Here is a 23,499-nt window from a genome sequence, read left to right on the forward strand (position 1 = left end):
TCCTGCCACCTCTCATACAGGGGAACTTTCCACCTTGGGAAGGATCCTCCTACTTAAAAACAGTGCCTAATGCTCTAAATTCCTTAAAACCTGCCCAAGTCTTGAGGTAATAATATAGGCAGATATACTCAGTTCGAAAAACTGAAATCCAAAATGCTCCAAAATCTGAATTGTTTTGAGTGCCAATGTGACCCCACAAGAATTTCCCACCTGACTTCATGGGACAGGCTGCTGTCAAATCATAAACTCGCTAAAGATACTACATGAAATTATCAAGGAAGATTGTGTTTAAACTTTGGTTCCATGCCTAAGATATCATTATGGATGTGCAAATGTTCCAAAATCTAAAAAAAAATCTGAGATCCAAAATACTTCTAGCTCCCATCCTGAACCTGTAATACAGATCCCATAGGGACAAATGGACTCGACAAGCCAGTGAGAGCAAGGCCTGAGGAGGTGGCAGTGGCTGAACAGAGCTGGTCAGGACAGATCTGACCAGTGTGGCCCCTGGTGAGCCAAGAAAGGGCTTGGGCAATGCAGACAGCATCTCCATCCCTTGGTGTCATCTTTAAACAAGGCAGCTGAGCTAGATGAAGACAGGAAGGGGCCTCTTACTTCTGTGATTACTAAGAATCCTAGTCAAAACAATCCCACCAACTTAAGCTTGGGGCCAGCTCAACAGGCTGGGTATAGCTTAATATGTAGGGGTAGACTTAAATGAAAGTCACTATGTAAGCCCTCAATCAGGAAGATCATATTAAAATACAACACAAATACATGATATTCATCAAGTAAAGAATACTGCAGGGTGGCACTCGCCTATAATCCCAGCTATTGGGAAGGGTGAGATAGGAGAGAGGCAAGTTCAAGGCAACTTAGCAAGAGTCTGCCTGACGTGGAAACATAGGGAAACTTGAGATGCAGTTCAGCCTCGAGTGCTTATCTAGAGCAAGTAAGGTGCTGGCTTTGATATCCAGTCCAAAAAAAGCAGTGTTAATTAAATTTTGATATGTATGTAGTTCCAACAGTTCTTAAGTAAGTTTGGACAGAATTTCACATGTGAGAGTGTAGTGTACTGTAACAGAACGAAATCTTAAGTTTCATAGTATTATGTACCTAGGAAGAGGTCTTGAGTGAGCAGACCTAAGGAGATCAATTGGTACCTCAAAAGCTTTACAGCCATACTCTTATTCACATGCTAAGTTGAAGGCTCCAACGTACTTACTAAATGGGGGTTCTGATAACATATCTTTCAAGGATAGTTTATCAAACTGCACAGCTCTGAAGGAGGATGGCTGATTAATTCCTCAAATAACACGCAGATCTGCAACTTCCTTCCGTTTTATTACAAATGTAATTATATTTCCATTGTCGAATGCAGCATTTGTGCTCATCTCATGAGTAGCTGTCCTTGTCTTTTATGTACTTAGTAAAATTAATTTATTGCTCTCTTACATGCAATCTTTGTGTCATTAGGTTCGAGGGAGATGTTGAAGAAATACTCTAAACTGATGTCCCCTTTGGAGAAATTTCACTCATCGTGAAGGTAGAAACAATTTTTGCTAAATTGCTTTTGGATCTACTTGCTGAAATTTTGATGACTTGTACACTTACGTCTGTCATTTTAATATTATATCCTAAAATCTGACCCCCATATCAAAGTACCTTACTGTTATTTAATACACAAAGATATGTGCATGTGGCATGTATTTTTTTAAAATACTAGAAGAAAACAATTTTTGTCATAAAAATAAGATAGTAACCATACAGAATTGATTTGACAGTGCTGAATGCTACTTATAGTCATTATTGTATTTTGCTCAGTACAGCTATTTAGCATATATTTAGGTGAATGCTTAAGAGACAGAATTTAAAAATAAAATAAAATAATTAAAACATAATAGCATGCTTTAGGTTTCAGTAAAAAAGTATGATGTGCACCAGCCTGAGTGGTGCATTCCTATAATCCCAGCTACTTTGGGAGACTGAGGTAAGAAGATCATAAGTTCAAGGCCAGTCTGGGCAACAGGGTCTTACTTAGTGAGACCTTATGTCAAAACAAACAAAATAGGCAGTGATGTAGCTCAGTGAGAGAGAATCCCTAGGTTTGCCCACCTCCTGCCCCCTAGAAACAAAAACTAACAACAAGGCTTTGTGTGAAATACAGGATCCTCATTTCAGTGCTGGGCATTGGTGTCCGGAAGTGCTCTGCAGTAACATGCGCATTACTCTAGGTCTGGGAGAGAATCAATTCTGCCAGCAACTACTAAGCAACCTCACTGGCCACCAGGCCTAAGAGAAAATTTAATGCTTTGTATCAAACTGTCCTGTCTTCAAGCTCCAAGCCGCAGTTTCTCAGCCCAGGCTTCAGGTATGCCAGGTAAGCATGCCATCACTGAGTTAGATTGCAGGCTCACCTCTCTTTAAAAATTCAATCTACTCTTTTTCCTGCTCCTCTGCCTTAATAAGTTTGCCACATTGCAGTAAGCTGCCTTCACAGGAAACAGGACAGCAGACTGTGGAGCAGCTAGTAAATGCCAGAAAGCCACCCGAGGCTGCCACAGACAGGTTTAAAGTCGTATTATTAATATTTGACAAGTTTAAAAGATTCTCAATAAACATTTTCTTTTGTTCCAGAAATAACCATGGAACAACTGAAAATATTCTATACACCAACCTGGAAGCTTATGATGATTGATTTAGGAGTATCACACTGTATTACTTCTGGGTGCAGCTGAAGTGCTGTGGAATCTAGATAAAGCCTCTTCCAGCCATTCCTTGCCTCTTCATAAAGAACAGAAGCCCTGGGATCCGCGTCAGTGTGCAGGCAGTATGCCCACTCACAGCGGCTCTTTCCCGCAAGCCAAGCGCTTCCTTATGGGAACTAAATCATCAGACAGCTCAAAGGCCCCGACCCTCACACTTCCTCCTCTGTACCTCTGTGCTCCTTATCTGAGCTCAGGCTATGGTGTCACCTATGAAACTGCACTGTACAATGTGCCATGCAGACGTGCAAAGTGCCATGCAGCGGTGATCCCTGCAGTCATTGTTCTGGAGGGATTGTGTTTCTTATCACTGCTGACTAGGATGCTCTGGCTGATCTTTCACCCCTTGCATCTTTGATTTCCCTTCACCTACCAGGCTGTCAGAAAGAGTTTTTCACTAAATGAAAAGGTTTCTACCTCGCTCGCAGATGAGCACCCACCAAGTTTCTTGTGGGAATGCTGTCTTCTTCGTTGGTATAATGCCATTTAATTTATTTTCCCCATGATGTCAGCACTGGGGCCTTGACAAGGTATGTCACAGAAACAGACTTTTATCACTGTCTGACAGTTTGAGCCCCACACAAATCCCCGGGAGAGGATCAGCATGTCTCTCTGGCAGGTAGGTTACTTCATTTTATAAAGCAATGGAAAATTTCGTTTAAAGTATACATCATTTCCAAAGATTGGGAGAGAATGCTAACAAAAACAATTGACTTAGGGTGGTAGCATTTGAGTTGTCTTTTCTTTAATTTCTTTTTTATGTGAGACTCGGTTTCATTTTGTAATTCAGGTTGGCCTTGAACTCACCATGTAGCCCAAGCTGGCTTTGAACTTGCAGTGATCGCTTGGCTTTCTTTTCTCTCCTCTCCTCCCCTCTGTGTCTTTCCCTCTCACTCTCTGTCTCTCTCTCTGTTTCTGTCTCTCTCTTTCCCTCCCAAGATGGAGATCAACCCCATGTGCCCTGTGCACATTAACCCCATGTTCCACCACTGAGCTGCACCCCAACTCATTTTTTTTCAATTATTTAAAAACCCTAGCCTAGAAGGCCAATTATTTTAATGTGTTTGCAAGAGTTGAATACTCTGTATGGAATTAAAAACAAAGGAGCAAAAGCATTGTGCAAAAAATTAATTAAAAGAACACAAAAATTTTGAATGTCATAAAATTGCAAATACAAAAAGCAACAAATTAAACATAAATTACAGACTTCAGTGACCTAAGTAGCCACAGCATAACCAATGAGTTATTTAGTCATCAAATATCTTAACTAATTTGGGAAGAGATGGTGGTTGATGATCAAACTAAAGGATCTTTCTCCACAAGGAAACTTGGACCTCAGCTTTCTAATAATTTCCACAGGCTAATGTTGCTTTTGCTAAAGAAAACTGCTTTTCTTAAAGAAAACTGACAGAGAAGGGCATTTTCCGTGTGCCCCTCCACCACAGAATTTGTGTGTTCACTCAGCTGTTTTGACTGAGACAGCCAAAGGACGACTTCTTGGCTCTTGCAACCCTCTCAAAAGCCATAGATTCCACCCACATAAACACAAAAGAATTAACCACCCAGCTGACTGAGGACAGTGTGTCACCAAGTGCCAGGGGTTCACAGCCTTATTTATCTAAGAGAAGTGGTGAGAGGAAACAGAGCAGAGCCTGGCCATATACCTGATAGAGAAAAGGCCCACGAAAGATCAGTGCTGAGTTGGGGATTTAGTTCAGTGGCCCAAGTCTCTGCTTGGCAAGGAGAGGGTCCTGAGTTTGATTCATAGTAAAAAATAAATAAAAATAGTAATTAACAAATAAAATCAGTGATGTATGGCCAGTCCAGGTGACCCAGAGTGTTTCATTACTAATTTCTTTCTTAATGCTAAAGTGGCATCACAAAAGTAAGTAGTGATCACATTAAAATTGTTTCTGGGAAATTTAAACTTACCATTATGGTGTGTTTAAAATGCTCCTCTGCAAAAAAAATCACCCCCCCCCAAAAAAAAACCCACAAAAAAATTCATGCATTTATTTTCAACAGTAGAGAAAAAGATTATTGTGTTTAGAATCCACAGAGGCTCTCGCACACTGAAATAAATTATATAGAAATACCAAATTACAAGCCTGTGGCAAAGAGAAGCTATGTGGTATCTGTGAGCTACTCAGAAAAATAGTAAAGGGTGTTAAGAATACAAAAATGAGTTCAAAGTCAGCCTGAATACAAATTCTAAGATGCAGTATACTCAGGAGGCTGAGACAGGAGTACCATGTGAACCCAGGAGTTTGAGATAAGCCTGGGCAGCATATTCAGAGCCTATCTGAAAAACTAAGCAAAACCAAAATCCCGGTGGGGTGCCAGAGTGCCTAGACTAGAGTGTGAGTTTTGACCTTGAATCAATTCCTTCATCGCCTTTTATCTTGAATCTTCATCTCCAAAAAGCTGTAATATTGTCTTTATCAGGTAGTTGACTTCAGTAATGTCAGACTTGTGTCAGTCTAGAGCTGGGTGACTTCCAACGCTCACTGTCAGCACTTTACAGAACGCTATCCCATAATTCTCTCCTGTGGGCAGTGTTACATCTCCACGGGACAGCGGAGGACACAGAAGCTTGAAAGGTAAAAGATACCTGCTCACATGGGATGACAAAGTTAGTTGATTCTGCATGGGAACACAGACACAGGGTTTTGGCTTCAAACCAGACTACAGATGATATTTCACACTTAAGTGTGCACATACCATTTTAGACCCAGAGCAAGCAGTCTGTGCTAGTGACAAGAACACGTCTACCTATAGCTCAGTTGCATATATATATTTTTGGTGGTAATAGGTACTGGTGATCAAACTCACAACCTTGTATTTGCCAAGCAGGCCCTTATGCTGCTGAGCTAAATTCCCAGGCCCTCAGCTCAGTTATTAGTGGGCTTTACAAATGGCAATGAGAAATGGTTTTCTCTTTCCCTTTTCATTATTTCCATATATTTGTTTTTCAAAATAATCTTTTTTAGAATATTGCTCTTTTACACTTGATACATGCTCTTCCTTTCTTACCTTCTTGTAACTGGTATGTACACCAAATAATTTAATATTAGTGTTACTTGCCGGGGACTTAGCTCAGTGGCATAAGCACCTGCCTGGCAAGTGCAAGGTTGCAGTTTTGACTCCCAGTACCAAAAAAAAATTAGTGTTCCTGACGCTGTTTTGATTAAAAATCTAGTGTCCCTGTCCTTATCATCATGGAACTATTCACAACTGTAAGAATGGACTGCGGCAGCAGGAAGGTGATTTTTTACTGGAAAACACTGTTGGTATCCCAGAGCCACGAGAGTAAGTTGAAAGGAAGAGAGGGTCTGAGTTAAGCATGGGGACACAGCGAAGGTGGTCCTGGGGGCCCTGAGTCTGAGTTAAGCATTGAGGTAGAGCCACGATAAGTGTCACTGAGTATAATCAATCAGCATTATTCAGCATCTGCCTAATATACTCCATAGATTGGGGCTGTAAGAGCTACATCTGAATCAACCTGCTTTCAAATGGCTTTTGGGTGTTGGAGGTTTGCTTGTATATGCTTCCATGAATGAAGCTCTGGGAGCAATCTCCAGGAAGGAGAAAAAAAATCAGACATCTTTCTCATTCTGTTGGAAAAGTCACACGCTTTGAAAAAGTTTTCATTTGGAGCATTTCTAGCTTCATTATATACATTTTCAGAAAGTCTGTATATGCATTCAAAATGCCTTGACTAGCCTGTTTCACCAAGGAAAAAGATTTCTTCCATAATTACTCTAAATGAGAACATCTGATGGCAAGGTGTCATCAGTAGGTGAGCAGTCTGCCTGGATTGTAGCACAACTCTAGCACCTTAGGGAAGAAGGGAGCTGGCAGATTTAGGGTATAGAAAAAGGTGTGCAGGGAAGACTAGTTTTCTAGTGGGACAGTCCCTCTTTCTCTTCTGGTGCAACACACAAAGAGAAATAATTGATCCTAAAGACTATGATACTACTTAGTCCTTGATTGTTCCGTTTTTGAAAATCAGAGAAGCAACAAAATGCACTTTTCTCTACTTCTTCCATCGTAATTACCTTTACCCAGGGTCAGCACTTAAGGCAAAATGAAATGTGAAGAAATATTTCTAAAGAGCAGGAATGGAAAGGTCCAAGCCCATTTTATTCCTTAAAACTCTGAAGGAAATGAAATTGAATTAATTTGTGAGCTGAGTCTTGTGCTTCTAATGCAGGTTGCAGAGGGCCGAGGTGAGGGGAGGTGGAGGTGTGGACCCCAGTGATTAGACTCTGACAATGGGTACATGGCCTCCAAAGCTTGGGTCTCGGGATAAAAATGCTGCACACAATTGGAAAGCACAGCATGTCTAGAGAGCTTTGCTCAGAGAGGTTGGGAGAGCCAAGACCAGATAGTGATGGGAGACGGTTGAATTGATCCAATCTGCAAAAACTCCGAAAGAGAGCTTGCCTTTAATTTGATTGGGAAAATGTGATTTATTAATAATACAGCAAATGGTGTGGAGACAGCTTTTCATCTCCAAATATGCACCACTGTGGTTTCACGGCACATAAACATTTATGGCTGGACGTAAAAGATCACAGTGCTAGCACTGTAGTCACTGCCGCTGAACAAGGCGGTCGTGGCCTGCACAGGGCTGGCCTGACAGACTGAGCAGTCATGGGGATCCACTAATCCATCAGCTGCAGAATACAGGGGAAGAAGCGGGAAGGATCTGTCCGTAGCCTGCACAGCTGATATTAGGTCTGTTAAACAGATTCTCTCTTTTCTGAGATTATCTCCATAGTGTCTCCCTCTTTAAGTCTTTGCTCAAATGTCACCTCTTCAGCAGGGCTAATGGCCACTCCTGTTTAACACTGCAATCCAAGAGGCAGGGAGTGTAGCTCAGTGGCAAAGTGCTTTCTTAGCAAGTGCAGGGTCCCGGGTTTGAACCCTGACACTGCAAAAAATAAAACATAGAAACAAAATATCTACTGTGACTCATGGGTCATATCACAACACACATCCATGAGTATGTACAGATTCCCCTTTACCTCCTGATTCCTTTCCTTCCCTTTCCTCTGCTCTCTTCTCCTTTTTCCCCTTCCCTTGCTTTCCCTTCTCTATCCTTCCCTAGGACTTCAGCCTCTAACATATTACAGAGTCGTTTAATTAAGATTTATTTTTCTTTTTTGTTTTTGAGACAAATTCTTACTACAGTATAGCCCAGACTTGCCTGGAATTCACAATCCTCCTGCCTCAGCCTTCAGGGTCCTCAGCTTACAGGCATGAGTCACCATGCCCAGTGTGTTTATTAAGTTGTTGATTGTCAGCTTATCAACATAGGCAGATTTCTTTTTTCTGTTCACTAACATATGCCAATTCCCTAAATCAGTGACTAGTACACAACGGAATGTTCAATAAATCTTTCTTGAATGAACAAAATATAAAAAAAAGTAGTACAGTTTAATGATAACTTTTTCTTTTTGAATGGCTGGTTCTTGAAAGCTAGATGTGCTGGTTTTTATATTAATTATTTTGACTGTAGGTAACATCTGACTCAATCTTCCACCAATATCATTCCAACATAGTGAAGGACTCTACAGATTTTAAGGTTTTGAAATTGTCAGCAAGCACACAGGGCAGGTTAATGCAGAAGCTCACGAGGAAAAACTCAGTACTAACCACTGAATTTGACTTAGCAACTTTTCTGACCTCTGGAAGCAGAACTTTCCATCCCCACAGACTGGAAGTAGCAACCGAAGCTCACGATTATGTTTGCTTTTACAAGTTTATCAGTAATCATCAGAGCAGGAACTGAGTGTACCAGGTCATCTTTTCTAAATTACTTGCAGCCAATCTCTTCCTTTCAAAGCCTAAGAGTGCTTCTGACCTAGTTACATTCCTGCCATTCTGGACATGCTTAATAACAAGGTGCTGGGGGCGGGGTGGGGGTGGGGGTGGACTATACTCACTTGTTGCCCAGTAACCAGGAAGATGGACCCTTCCTTCCCATGCACCACTTGTCGGTAAATGTGGTCAAGGATTAAGAGCTCACTCCAGCAATTCTGAAGCAGCTTCATTTGGTCATCAACCTGTAATAGAAAAAGGAATGGTTAGCCACGACCTTTTTGTTTTTGCATAATACTGTATGCCAGATGAGAGAGCAAACACTAAGTAAAGGAAATCTCTACCAATGATCACCAAAAGTACAGGTGCTCAGAATTCATCACACTGCTAGTGAAAATCATTATTTTTATTTAGCAAAGTACTTTTTGGGAAACGTATGAGTACTTAAAGCTAGGTGTTTATAATCCATGAGCTCTAGGAAAAGGTATTCCATCAGATTGGTGCATTTAGCATTAACAGGGCTATTACAGTTGTGGGAGGTGTGAGTGCTTTACCCTGTCTACAACAGCCACATTAGAATGGCCCCAAGCAGCCAACGCTCTTGTATCTGAAAGTATGCTAAAGTGAAATTGTACCAAGGTGGGTAAAAAACACAGTAAATGTTTTTGTTTTGTTTATTAATTTATCAGCAGGGCACAGTGTTGCATGACTATAATCCTAACACTTGGATGCTAAGGCAGAAGGATGACCACAAAAATTTGAGGCCAGCCTGAACTATATAGTAAGACTGAATAAAGTAAAATTTAAAAATCAGTGTAAAAGACACATGGCCATTAATCGCCTTCAAAATACTCTAACTTGCTTTTAATACACTTTTTTCAAGATTCTCTCCACTTCCTAAAGTACTTCTGGAAGCCCTTTTGTGTCTTCACTTGCATTGCTGTGGCCACCTTGATGTTCTGAACAGATTCAAATGATGATCTTTCAGTCATTTTGACTTTGGGGAAGAGCCACAAGTCACCCAGTGCCAGATATGGTGAATGAAGTACCTGAGGACATGCCACCATGTTTCTATGTGACAGAAATCACTGTAACATTTGGAATCAAGTCAGAGCTCTGAGGCATCCCCGACAGTACAATTTAAACACACTCACAAGAGGGGAGTTTCCAGACCTGCTTCAGAAAGTGGCAAGAAGCATGGGTAAATGAGTTTGAAATGAAAGTGAGTATTTTGAGGAGGATTAACCGCTGTGGGACTTAACTAAATGTGCATTCACCATGCTTTTTGATCACCTCTCTTAAATATTTGCCATCTGGCAAATGGAGAGGGTGAAAGGAAAAAAAGAAAATTAAAACAGAAGCCCCAGTGGCTTCTGGAGCCAGAGCACCACCACTGTGTCCCCAGTGTTGCCTGAGGGCGACCGCGCTGCCATCTGAACAGGACAACGGCCAAGCGTGTTGCTGGTGTTGACCTGCACCTGTTTTTATGATTCAGACAATTTTACCACAAACTCCCTAAACTTCAGCATGGTCACCTAAAAACGTGGACCAAGAAGAGATTCCCCTTTCCAGGACAGCTGTGAAGATGAGAATGGGAGCTGCTGTGCCACAGCGGGCACACTGTGTGGGTGCCACCTTTCCTCCAGGAAGTCTGCATTCAGTCAGAACAAAACCTATCTCATGTGCAGTCCACACAGCCACGGTGTAAATGTGCAGAGAATACCGGCCCTTTGCATGGCTTTCTGTAACAGTTCACTCTTCTCTTTGGGGTTTAAACCCAGCAAAAACCTGGTATACCCAAGCCCTGTTTAGATGTAGACTGTAAGTTAGTAAGACTAACACCTGAAGTTTGTGTGCTGTGGAATATCTTTAGCAAGTGTTGTGCATTAGCTTATATTTGAATGGCAGAATATCCTTTTGAAGATAGCAGAACTGGTACCATTACATTCAATTTTCAGATGAGAAAATAGGGCCTTATCTCACCCCAGAAAGAATAGCCATTATCAAGAAATCAACCAATAACACATGCTGGTGGGGCTGTGGCAAAAAAAAAGAACCCTTCTCCACTGTTGGGGGAGTGTGGACTGGTACAAACACTGGAAATCAGTGTGAAGATTCCTCAAAAAACTAGGACCACAGGTTCTTTTGATTCAGTCACTACCCTCCTGGGTATCTTTCCAAAAGAATTAAAATCAGCATGCCACAGTGATATATTCACACCTATATTTACAGCAGCTCAGTTTGTAATTGCCAAATCTTAGAAACAACCCAAGTGCCCATCAACTAGTGAATGGATAAAGATGTGGTTTTAAAAATATACAGTGGAGTACTACTCAGCCATAAAGAAGAATGTACTAAAGGCATTTCTGGGGAAATGACACACCCTGATGACATACTCTTAAGTGAAATAAACTGGACACCTTGCCACATTGTTTCTTTGGCATGAGAAACTAAAAGTGTAAATAAGGACCAAGATGTATAATAGATAATGTGAAATAGGAAAAAAATGTTCGAATGGGAAGGGGAACAGGGAGAGGGGAAGGGGAAAGAAAGGAAAGGAAAAGGAAAAAAATGAGTAAAGGAAAAAATGGAAACAAAGCTTTTGGAAATAGGGAGAGAAAGGGATGAAGGGAGGGTAGGAGAAGGGGAAAACAAGTTATATCACGTACAGGAACACATTCTCCATGATGAATGTGATCATGACCTATATTTAAGTTGTACCAATAAAATCTGATTGGAAGGGCAAAAAGAGAGAAAAATGGGGTCTTAGAGAAGTATCTGGTCTTTCCTAAAGAATTCTCTTTCTTCTCAAGATTTAGGCTGTCTCCAAATTACATCCAGGGGCCCTAGAATTTTTATCTTAGTGCATGTATTATAAATCCCGGCACTCTGGAAGGCTGAGGTAGGAGGATCATAAGTTTGAACGAATCCTGGGCAACTTAATAAGACTTAGCAGAGTCTTAGAGCAGAGTCTTGGCAAGACTGTGTCTCAAAATGAAAAATAAACAGCCCTAAGGACATAGCTCAATGTGAAAACCCTGGGTTCATATCCCTAGTACTGCAAAACTAAACAAGTAAATAAATAAAAGCCCTAACATTTTCTAGACTAAATTTCAATCATTTTAATAAATTAACTTTTTAATCTTTACTAGCACATATGCACAGTACTTAATGATCAGATTCATCAGGACAAGTTCACTTTAAAGAGACCGTCGCTGGACTCTGGGTAGTTGCCACTAACACTTTCGTGGGGGTAAGAGGTCGTGGAAGGAGAACATTGAGCATGGAAGAAAGCAAGGACTCGAGGCACAGATCTTCACCCTTTGTCTGTGAGAGCTTGGCTGAGTCACTTAATTCTCGAGCATTATTTTCTCACCTAAAAATGTGTGAAGCGGGTCTTTCTGTGAGATAATAGGTGAGAAAGCCCATGTACAAATGAAAAATAACAGACAGAGACTCCACACTGGAAAGTTCTTTGTGGAAGGAAAAAAAGCAATTGCAGAGACTAAAGCTACCATCTAAGTCTCATGATTAGCAAAAGAAACCCCCAAGCTATTGCCATCAGAAACACACAAACCAGTAAGACTGTTCTCATGAAAATAATGTTGTTCAGCCAGTAGCCATGTTTCCAGAGCCAAATACTTGGTATGTGTAGGTGCTCTGGGGCACACAGTAAGCAGTGTGACTATAGTCCCCACCTGTGTGACAATGACTTCCACTGGGGAGAAGACTCAGCTGACCACTATCGAGTGGCTGAGTTGACAGCCCAAGTTCATGTCCCTCCTTACAGGGTGGTCTGCAGAGTATCGGGTGATGCTGCTCATCCGGGTCCTCACACAGCTGCTCACGTAGCCTTACCCAACCCTTCTCTGCACACAGCTGACCTGACGAGCTGTGGCCTGGTGACCCAGCAATGCACACGTCTCAGCACTCAGAGCAGATGCCTGGAACGCTCCTCTCAGAGGTAAGGAGGAATTCATAATAAGTGCACTTTGCCCTTCTGAGTTTTATTATATTCTCATACAGTATCTTATTTCAGACTTATTAGTCTATGATGAGAATCTGATTTCATTCATTTTTCATCCTATAATCAAGCATAGTTATTTATTTACCATTCCTTTCAAGAAAGCCCAAAATGTTGTACTTTGAGATCATTTCTCCAGAAACCATAACCACACATGTTAATGCTACACAGAATTTCCATGTGGGTGGGGAGGAGATGCTCGTTAAGTCCATTTATGGATGCATAAAGGGATTGCAGCATAATGACAGCAAGGAAATTTATGATCCTCCTTTTGGAGGTAGAAAACTGAAAGCACCAAGAGAGTATTTTCTGTCTAAGTGGAGAAGAAAAGGCAAGTGGACATTAAGGAGAAGCATATTTCCTGGCTCTATATCTCAGCAAGGCTTTCCTATTCATTTACATTACATGGTCCCTGCATTTCTTGTATCACATGGTAACAGAGTTTGCCACAATTAAATCATGTTCAAAGCATAAAATAAAAATTGGGCTACAGTGCATGCTGTAGGGTACACTTTTCCTACTTTTACTTGGCCCAAACTCACTCTAAGAGCCAACTTTTTCCTACCTTTAATAAAACTTTGGTACCCGTAAAGAAATAAAATAAAACAAAGAACACCTTTTCTTTTAGAATGTTGTGGATACACTTCTAGAATCTGCATCTTTTCCATTTCCTCTGCTTCCTTCAAAATTGTGCAAATAAGTAAAATGGATCATGTTTGCTTCCCATAACTAGCACTTCTTTTTTTATATGCTGTGCTATTCATGTGCTCAAAAAGAAGATCTCTAATAATAGTGCCTGGACCCTTCTCCCAGTGCCCCACAGGTCTGCTCTAACTGCTGGCCTTTGCTAAAGACCCCTGGGTGGACTCCCTGAATGATTGTAGTTTTAACACTGCTCCTGAGCAATTGATTCCTTGTTTGAACACTCTCTGCAGAGGTTTTCCGCACTAATATTCCATTTCATTATTTCCCATAATTGGTTATGTGATACTTTATGTCACCTTGAAATTGGTGCATGCGCAGCTTTGCAGTCCTGTGGATCATATGGTTTTTGTGCTGTGCTATGAATAAGGACAGGGTAAAACTGATGGCCAACTTGTTCCCTATACCTACATGAGAAACAGGAGCTTTGTGAAGATTTTTTTCTTTAGAAAACAGTTTTGCCAGGCAAGGTGATGCATACCTATAATCCCAGTTCTTGGGAAGCTGAGGCAGGAGGATTGCTGAAAGTTCAAGACCAGCCTGAACAACATGGCTCAGATTATCTCAAAAACCAAACAAACAAATAAAAAAGGAACCAGTTTTAAGGGGTGTCAGCCAGAGCGAAGAGGAGAAAGTAATCTACTTCCTTGGAGTGATTCTCCTGGTATTAATGCTATTGATGAGCAATTTATAGAGTGGCATTTGGGGAGCCCATGAAGGGGACCAGTGGAGTATAATTCCCATAATGTATCACAGCAATACCCCATCATATAATCCCAGTTATCAGCTGTTATAAAAAAGGCCTTATCTCAGAATCCTGGTTACTCACGAGAGAAACTATTTACAATGTTATTACAGACGAGAGCTTAAAGGAATACAGTTCTGATACTGTTATCACACAGTACTCTCCACAACCCAGAATGTTAATCATTAGAGATGTGAGCGCTCTCATACCGAGGGTGATTAGACAATTAGGAGACAAATGTGTAGCACTTTCTCAAACCCACATCAACTTAGCAACTTTTCTGCTGCCTCCTTCCTGTGACCTTTGAACAATTCAGCCAGTGAGCTGTCCTTCCACTTTCCTTCTACAGAAGCTTTGGGAAACTGGTATCATGAATCTAGTGGCCAGGCGTTAAATAAGACAGTTTCAGGAAAGCATTCTCCTGAATTAGACTGGTAGTTGCAAGAAAAAGTAAACCCACATCTTATTTCTGACCATGAGACTCGATGTGCCAGCCCCTTGCTGTTAGAAATGTGGATGCAACAGGTAACTAAGAGACGGTTTCTGTCTTCAAGAATTCACACTCCTCAAGTTCAAACTCAGCGAGACTCTGTCACAAAAGAAAAAATAGGTCGGGGGGGGTAGTGGTGCAGCTCAGTGACTGCCTTGGGCTCAATCCCTAGTACTGCTGGGGTGGGGTGAGGCCTGGAGACTCACACCCTAATAGGCGAGACAGAGGTGTGAGCCCCTTACCATCCAGTGTGCTAAAGCTCACCAGGACTTCACCCCCGTCTGTGGCTTGCAGGGATTTCTGGGGTTCAGACAAGGGTCTGTTTAAGCAATGCTTCACTGTGCAGAGCCCCTTAAAGATGCACACATGAACGCATGCATGCACACACACACACACACACACACACACACACACACACACGTGCGCACGCGCACATGCAAGTGCATGTTTTTCTTCTCAGCGGTTCCAAAGTATAATTTGAAAACAAATGACTTGAAGATTCTTCAAATCACTGTAAATGAGGCCCAGCTACTTTTTTTTTTTCTAGTAAAAAGAAAAAAATCCCTGAAGGTCGATCATCATTTACTTCAGAGACAAGGACAACATTACTGAAGCATATCCACAAGTAGCAAGAAAAAAATGACACTCCCCAAAATCCAAGTCAACTCAAGAAACCTCAATGAAAAGCTGCTGTAGGCAAAAAAGACACCGCACTGTTTTCCTTCTTTTGCGTTTTTATAAAGAACACTGGTGATTATCGAAACCTCTATAATAAACTGCTACAAAGTCCAAGAAAAAATGATTTCACATTAACAATGATTAAACAAGCACTAAGAACAATACCGTACAAGAGAACTCACAGCCAGTGAAACTCCCCAGTCAATTGCTGCAATGCCCAATAGATTTACAACCGCCAAGTTCTTCCCCACTCCGAGATAACAGCAAGAGACGCCAGTGTGCTTCTAACCGCACTGCTCTTGTTCCACAATACAAAGATCTGTCTATCAGCACTTTGCAGGAGCTGAGCTATCCTTGCCCCATTTTCCCCAGTGGAGCAAAAAAGGACTTTGCATTTTGGCATCTGAACTCTCAGACCGGGAAACAGGAGGCAGAGGGGGTGTTAAGTACAAGACACCTGCCTCTTCTCTCCCACTGCCACCAACTCCTTTGGGATTTTCACTCATCTCCTTTCCCATTTGGTCAAGACTGACAGTCTCTCAGAATCTAGGACCAGGATAGCCAACGTATTCTTCCCTCTCACTGTAATCCATCACATATGCAGTTACTCGGATTATTCATTTTGCTTATGCTATTTCTCTGGACACGGACCTCTCCCAAATTCGCTAGAGACTTTCCTTCAATGATCTCCAGCAAACCAGAGCTTCCTAGCCAGCCTTCTTGCTGATGCTACTGCCTAGGAGGAGGGCACAGTGCTGCCAGCAGAGTGGAAACCATGGCAACCTGTATAGTTTACACTGAGGTACCCAAACAGACATTGTCTGTTTCTATGGAGGCCCTATCATGAAAGATGGAGATGCTTTCTGTAAGTGGTCCTTTCTCACCAGGATGCAAGGGATGGCATAGTCTCCTATCACTCTGGGAGACTGAGGCAGGAAGACCACAAGTTTGAGCCCAGCCTGGTTTAGTTCGTGTTGAGACCCTGTCTCAAAAAATTAAAAAAGAGCTGGCAATACTGCAAAAACCTTTGTTCAATTCCTAGTACCACCACCCAGAAAAGGTCGCTTTCCCCATCAAATTGCTGTCCCATTGCATCCTGATCCCACAGTAATCACCATGGTGTTTGCTGTGGGGATCTTTCTCATAACTTGCTGCTGCCACGACTGCTCTTAGAAAGCATGGTTCTCTCAGGAACTGTTCTGAAGGTCCTATATCCTAACAGGAAGCGAGGGCTTTATGAGTCTTGCCAATACATTTTAAATCAGTAATAAATAAAAAATAATGCGTGAACTCCTTGAGTCTTCCCAACAACTCAACAAAGCAAGACTTACAATGATCCCTATTTTACCAATGAAGAAACTGAGGCACAAAGATTAAGTCACTTGTCCAGGGTTACTCAGCTAAGTAAGAGAACCAGGATTTTAAAAGTTCTTATCCTAGCAATGAAGAATGCACAATTCTCTCTGTCTACAATATCTATCACTATAGTATCCCACATGCTGCCTCCCTCAGGAAGTCCTTCCTGATCAACTCCATCCCCTGCTGGCCAATCATCCCTGTACTCTTGAAAACTTTGCAACAAGTGAACCTTGCACTGGTTGATTTCAATTCTGTTTAAAGTGTAAACACTGGGGCCGGGGATTTAGCTCAGCAGCTCAAGTGCTTGCCTGCTAATAATACAAAAAAAAAATCCTTTAAATTTTAAAAACTAGGGGCTCAAAACTTGAGTCTATGGACTTACGAAAAGTAAACTGTAATAATCCTTGGTTGAGGGACCAGATTTTGGGGAGGTCATCTATTATGACACCATTAACCATAAATTGAGGGAGGAAAGGGATACCAGGCTGCAATGTCTCTTATTTTCATCTGCACAAAAACAGGGTACTTTAGTTCCAAGCCACCTCCCCATGATTAGCAGTAAAGTGTGGAGTGCAGCAGTGGCTGGGAAACGTCCAGCAGAGCTGTCAGTTGAAAGGGAGATGGGAAATGGAGCAGCCCTGTCCTTCATTTCTTTGGTGACTCTATTCAGAGCCGCCTAGGGGCACAGGACACTGCAGCCCAGGCTGATAGGAGCCTGGACAGGAGCTACTCTGTCACTTGGCCCAACCCTGGACATTCACAATCACGAGGTGTCATCAGCAACACACTCCTCAAATCCTTCATGTAAAGGGGCAGGAGCTGTCTGCAATGGGGATGATAGAGCCTCCATCAGAACTTGCCACTGGTCATGGCAGTGCAGGAAGATCCCAAGTTCAAAGCCAAGTGGTGCAATAGATAGACCCTGTCTCAAAATAAAGAATAATCGGGGTGTGGCTATCACTAGTCCTGCTCACTCCCCAGTAACATGCACACACACACACTCATACATGTTCACACACGCTCACACTCACACATGCTCAGCAGGCTTGTACTTCTTTCAAAGTTCAATTCCCCCAAAAGAACATTTCTTTATTTAGAAGTTTCATATACTTTGTAGAACTTATTTCCTAGGGCTGTAAATATGCTAAATTACATGATGCAAATATACATGAATACTAGAGAGTAAATGCCAATTTTTTTCATTTACCTAAAAATGAAGTAATTACCTAAGTGAAAAACATCTTCAGAGTTCAGAGATAAGATCACACGGTGTCTGTAAAGATTGAATATCAATCACTGCTCAGAAAAACATCTTTGGCAAGGTGTATAAATTAGCCAGATTCTCTCTAATAGAATTGTGGCTCCATTCTCTGAATTTTGGCCAGCTTTTAATCTTCTCTTAGCCCTATTTCAAAAAATTTCTTGTTGAATTATCAGCTAATTACAAGGTGATGATGAGCTCATCATAACTGGTTGTCAAAGAGAAACTGTCACACAGCTTCCTGATGGGATTTTGGTTCTTCAGTATAGTGGCCTGTCACTCTTACCACCTGACCATGGTGGCCAATAACAGGTAAGAAGGTTTTTTGGTTGTGATTTATGGAATCAGTCATGTTTATTGTTTCAGAGTCAAGGCGTAACCATATAGAGAGATAGAGAAGGGAAGGGAGGATCTTCCATTTATTGAAGTTTAGCTGCTATGTCCGAATTTCCCTCATGCTGGTGCAATGAGCTTGTTAGGAGTGACTGGCTGATTGAGATATATAGATATAGATATATAGATATAGATATAGATATAGATATAGATATAGATATAGATATAGATATAGATATAGATTTAACCCAGGGCCTTGTGCATGTTAGGTAAGTACTCCACCTCTGTGTTACTTCTTCACTCCCCTTTTAAAGTCAATCAATTAATTTATTTTTAAGACAGTGTCTCACTAAACTTCTCATGCTGGTCTCCAACTTGAGATCCTTCTCCCTTAGTCTCCTAAGAAACCGAGATTATGGGCATGCACCACCATACCTTTTGGAAACAGGAGTGTTTATTGCATGAGCCTGCAGTATTTTGCAAAATAAAGAACACAGAAATTAGCATTTCAGTGGACTCCATTATTATTGTTAGATTATAGATAAATCCCAACCAATAGCAGATGAAACAGAAATTAAAGTATAAACTGGGCATGGTGACACACACCTTAATCCCAGGATTTGGGAGGCAGAGGCAGGAGGATCATCACCAAGGACACTTTTGGCTACATAATGAGTTCAAGTACAACCTGAACTACAGTGTGAGACCTTGCCTCAAAAATAAATAAATACATAAATAATTAAACAAGGAAAATTTCTGGTTTGTGTTATGAAAATCTGAATGAACACATGACCTGGTTCTTATCTTCAAGGAACTCATGAATGACTTGAAGAAACAAGATATATGCAAACTAATTAATTAGTGCATATAAACTCTTAAACTCTGTGGAATATTTAAAAAATAGGGGCCACAGTGTAATTTAGTGGTAGAGTATTTGCCTAGGGGTTATGAAGTCCTGAGTTCAATCAGCAGCATCACACACAGGATTGGGGTGGAGGAAAGAAAAGAAAAAGAAAATTGCACAATTCCTTCAAAAAGATTTGAAAGCAATTTATAGCAGTTTATATGTACACATAGTAAAAGATGGATAACCAAATACACTGTAAGTGCATATAAACACAAAATAAAAGTAGGAAAATAAATTAAGTCAAAAATAGGATCAGTCCCCAAACTAGGCACTGTAAGTTTTGTTGGTAAGGGTCCTGGAAATAGTCTACAATTTGGTTCCTTTGGGCTAGCATGATTTGTAATATTCATGACATAAAAGAAAGCAGCTACTGTGAAAGCTGCTTCTCCTCCTAAAGTCCACACTCCTAAGTCTGCAGCTCCAGGGCTGTCCCAAGGCAGGCACCAAGCCAATCATACTCTGACACCCACAGGAGGTACAAGATTGCTGTTTGAAGCTTAGTGTAAGCAGACGGCAAATGTTAAGAGGCATGAAGGACACTGGGACCCCAACACACGATCCTTTGCCCATTTGTTTCATTCCAAAAATGAACTGCGATCATCTAGAAGTGGAGAAAATGTGTGTCACTTGCGGCAGCGTCAGATATGGGAGTAAGATACCTGGCCATGGGCCGCCCTGGCCTGGGCTCTGATCTGGACCCTGGTTCATCCATGCAATGGTAGGCAAAGAGCTAGACAAGGAACTCAAAGGTGCCAACCACAGGTGGTTCTCACAGCCACTGCTTTTGTCAAAGGAGATGAAATAAAGGTGCCCAGCCCAGAGGGTAGCAGACTCCACGGCTTCCGGTGGTAGAGGAAGCTCTATCTGAATAAATAGAAGAAGGAAAAAGACCCAAAAGAAGCTAAACAAAACACAAAGGGAAAAATTTCAGGAGGTGGAAGAGGTCCATGAACTAGAAAAGAAATATTTTAGAGTAGCTTAATGTGATCAATTTTCCAGTGCTTGCTTTGCTGGATATTTTTAAAAAATAATCTCTACCTGTTACCTGTTCGTCAGTTCAGAAATCTACGTATAATTAAATCAACACCCTCATGTATCCGACCTGGCAAATAACAGTCAAGCACTGAAGAGAAGTTCCTTTGAAGTACGACACATTTCTGTGGATTTGCTTAAAATGTCAAGAAAGCATTTGTGAACATGGTGGTCATTTTTGCAGCAGGGAGTTTCATTCATAATCCTTTTTGAGATACTGTCTAATGAGAAGCACAGCCCCAAGTACAGAATTCCAGGTGTGCAGCACACCCGTCGTCTGAACACCATCTAATTACAACACAAATTAAGAAGGTTCCAGCTGGGTGTGGTAGCACACACCTGTAATGCCAGCACTTGGAAGGCTGAGGCAGGAGGATTGCTGAGTTCAAGGTCAGCCTGAACTATACAGTGAGACTCTCTCTCAATAAAGGTAGGGGAGAAATGTAGCTCAGTGGCACAGAGCCTGCCTAGCAAGTGTTAAGAGCCTGACTTTGATTCCCAGTACAAAAAAAAAAATAAAATTCTCTGGTGCCCTCCACTTCCTGAAATCCACCTGCACATACAATTCAGTGCTTTGGAATGGCAGGATAGGAAAGGAAAAGAGAACCTGGAGAAGTCCACTGGGTTCCAAAAGGTCACTTAATACAATTTCTTCCTTTCTCAAGTGCATTCTAAAACCTTAAAAAAAAAAAACAAAAATGTTTAGAGGCTAAAATGTCCTTGATTCCTTTCTGGCTAGCTGTTTCAATCAGGCAGTTGGCCAAAGGAAGAAAAATATCCCAGTGGCCCAAATATTACTCACCATAAATATAACTAAAATTAGGGTAGAAGGAAAGGTGAGGCCCCTGAGAATTGGTCAGTGATGGGAATTCTCTGGGTACAAAGGCTCCCTGGAGAATTCCTCAACCCTTTGCCCAGGGACATGCAGAACTTGTCCCTTCATAGAACTGGAACTCCCTGGGGATGAGGGCAGGCCTTTGGAGGGTGGGTTCTAATGAAAAGAAGGTAGATTTTGGGGTCGTGCCTTAGCAGTGGCTGCTGGGACCCTGGGCTCCTTTCTCTTTGCTTCCTGGCCACCATACGGGAGCAGCATTCTCTGCCATGTGCTCTTGCTGCCGTATGACAGACCCAAAGTAACAGGGTCATCATACATGGATGCCTCTGAAGCCACGAGCCAAAATAAATCTCCCTTCTTTTAAGCTGATTGTCTCAGATATTCAGTCACAGTAACAGAAAGCTAAGGATAACGTTATCCCAATTTATTTCCTGCAGGGGTCTGCACCATAACGCCCGTGGCTTCCTGCTGGTCCTTCCTGTTCTGGCTTCAGCCTCAGAAGATCCACAGGTGCCCTCTTCATTGTCCATGTCCCCAGTTACAACTGCTTGTAGCTTGGCACTTGGACTCCTACATCTCCAACTAAGGGCTCAGACCTAGAAGTGAAGGACAATACTGCCACAGAGAAACAGTGCACCAGTAATGGACAGAACAATTCTGGTCCATTTTTTGCTTACCCAGATTAGTTAAAGGAAGTTTCAAAGTAAAGATTTTAAGAGGCAAAACTACGCACGCTAAATTTCTAGCAATACCACATTTAGCTCTACGGTCATACACATCAAGAAGGTCCATTTTATAGTACAGGTCCCATTCACCTCCGTTTTTTCCCTGTTCTTTCTATTCCATTTTCAGAGGGAAAAGCAGGCAGGCTGTATGATGCTGTCCTACCTCTACTTCCACCCAACACACACACACACACACACACACACACTCACACCCTGCATGCACCGCTTCATGACACAGCTCATTGCCCCCCTGAAATCTCTCCTCAGGAGGGGAAGACTCAGCAAGTCAGTTGCAAGCCAACTGTCTTGCAAATTTCCAGTCTTTCTCTTATTTGCTTTTTGCAAACTTTACAACTATTGGATTTTTAACCAAGTACCGTGATGAAACATAGCACCCCACAACCTGGAAGCATTTATGCCTAGCAGAGATACCCTGATATACAGAATAAACACTTCAACAGAGATGGCTGAGAACATCACGCCGCAGGTGATTTTCATGTAAAACAGGAACCTCTTCTCTTCATATTAAAGGAACCTTTTTCTAATGGAGATGCCTGGGAAGGAAGCCCTATATCCCCCTCAAGAAAAAATGGATATTGAGGGTCCTGTATTCCTTCTCCTCTGGGTTTCCCACAATAGAAGGCAGCCTCAATTCCAGTGTTTGGTTTGGTTTGTATTTTATTCAAGTGTGTAGTGAATTCCAAGTGTGGAAACACAGCAAATGGGTACATTATTTATGGAAAGAAATTGCCTACATTTCCCATGTGCACGTATAGCTCCTACAAACTGCAAGGAAAGTAGTCTTTAGAGACAGAGAAGAGCGGTATGGCTTTGTGATTTTACAGGTGTCTGTACAGCCTGCTACGCACACGCTTGCTATGGGTGCTGCACGCTGGCTGTTTTGACAACGTGCTAGATTCACACTCTGAGCTAGTTGGCTGCTTGTTAGAGTAGCTGCTTGATTTATGTCAGACAAGAAGGTGATTCAGCCAACTTATTAAGTCAGTTAATTTTTTAAGTGAAGCACCAGTGGCTTTTAGACTGTGTAGGAAGATCTAAGCCTAGACAAGGGCTGTAACAACATATCCACCATGGCACAGTTCTGTTTTTGCAAAGCTTGTCATACACACCACACTGCATCTGAGCATTAAAAAGCATTATGGGTAATCTTAGCACTTGGGAGACTGAGACAGAAGGATTGTTACAAGTTCAAAGCTACATGGTGAGTTCAAGACCAGCCTGAATTGCATAGAGACCCTGGAGTGGAGAGGAGAGGAGAGGAGAGGAGAGGAGAAGGGAGGAGAGAGAGAGCGAGAGCGAGAGCGAGAGCAACAGTAGCATTATGGGATGAGTGGCGTTCTGATCATTAGAACATCAAAAAATGCAAAACATGAGCATAATGTTTTAAAATGTTTGCCTGATGTCCTATTCTTAATGATGCTGCTTGCTATACACAAGTTAGAAAGCAAATTAAGTTTCCAGGTCCAACATGAAGTAGTTTTTTTTTTGTTATTTATTTGGATCAGAGTTCTTTCTTGCTCCCCCCCACCACCAATCTTATAAATCGTTGTTTACAAAGAATCAGCACCTTCCCCTAGAAGACAGCAAGCAGGAACCATACCCTGCACATAGGAGAGCATAGCTAAAGTGGCCCCTAGTGCAGACTGGCAACTGGGCAGCGCTGCTCAGTTCTGTCCCTGAAATCCGCTTAGCTGTGCCTGACCTCCAGTGGCTTCACAGCAGTGACGGAATGTAGCAGTTCTAACTGAGGACCTGGGGCTTCTATCTCTTTACTATTTCAATTGCTCAAAAAGAGC

At 41.8% G+C, this 23,499-nt stretch overlaps 1 protein-coding gene across 6 annotated transcripts in view; it reads right to left on the reverse strand.

The window, feature by feature from the left end:
• The window catches only part of Nr5a2 (nuclear receptor subfamily 5 group A member 2), a 141,926-nt gene that overhangs the window by 56,599 nt on the left and 61,828 nt on the right, over positions 1–23,499 (reverse strand). For all 6 annotated transcript variants that reach the window (XM_003474704.4, XM_013158114.3, XM_023567185.2 and 3 more), the window contains one exon: positions 8,717–8,836. In XM_003474704.4, coding sequence (XP_003474752.3) covers positions 8,717–8,836 — 120 coding nt within the window. The remainder of the gene's footprint in view (positions 1–8,716; positions 8,837–23,499) is intronic.

Source organism: Cavia porcellus, unplaced genomic scaffold (genome assembly GCF_034190915.1).
Source record: "Cavia porcellus strain 051 isolate PalLab524CR breed Dunkin Hartley unplaced genomic scaffold, mCavPor4.1 scaffold_29, whole genome shotgun sequence".
Classification (NCBI taxonomy): Eukaryota; Metazoa; Chordata; class Mammalia; order Rodentia; family Caviidae; genus Cavia; species Cavia porcellus.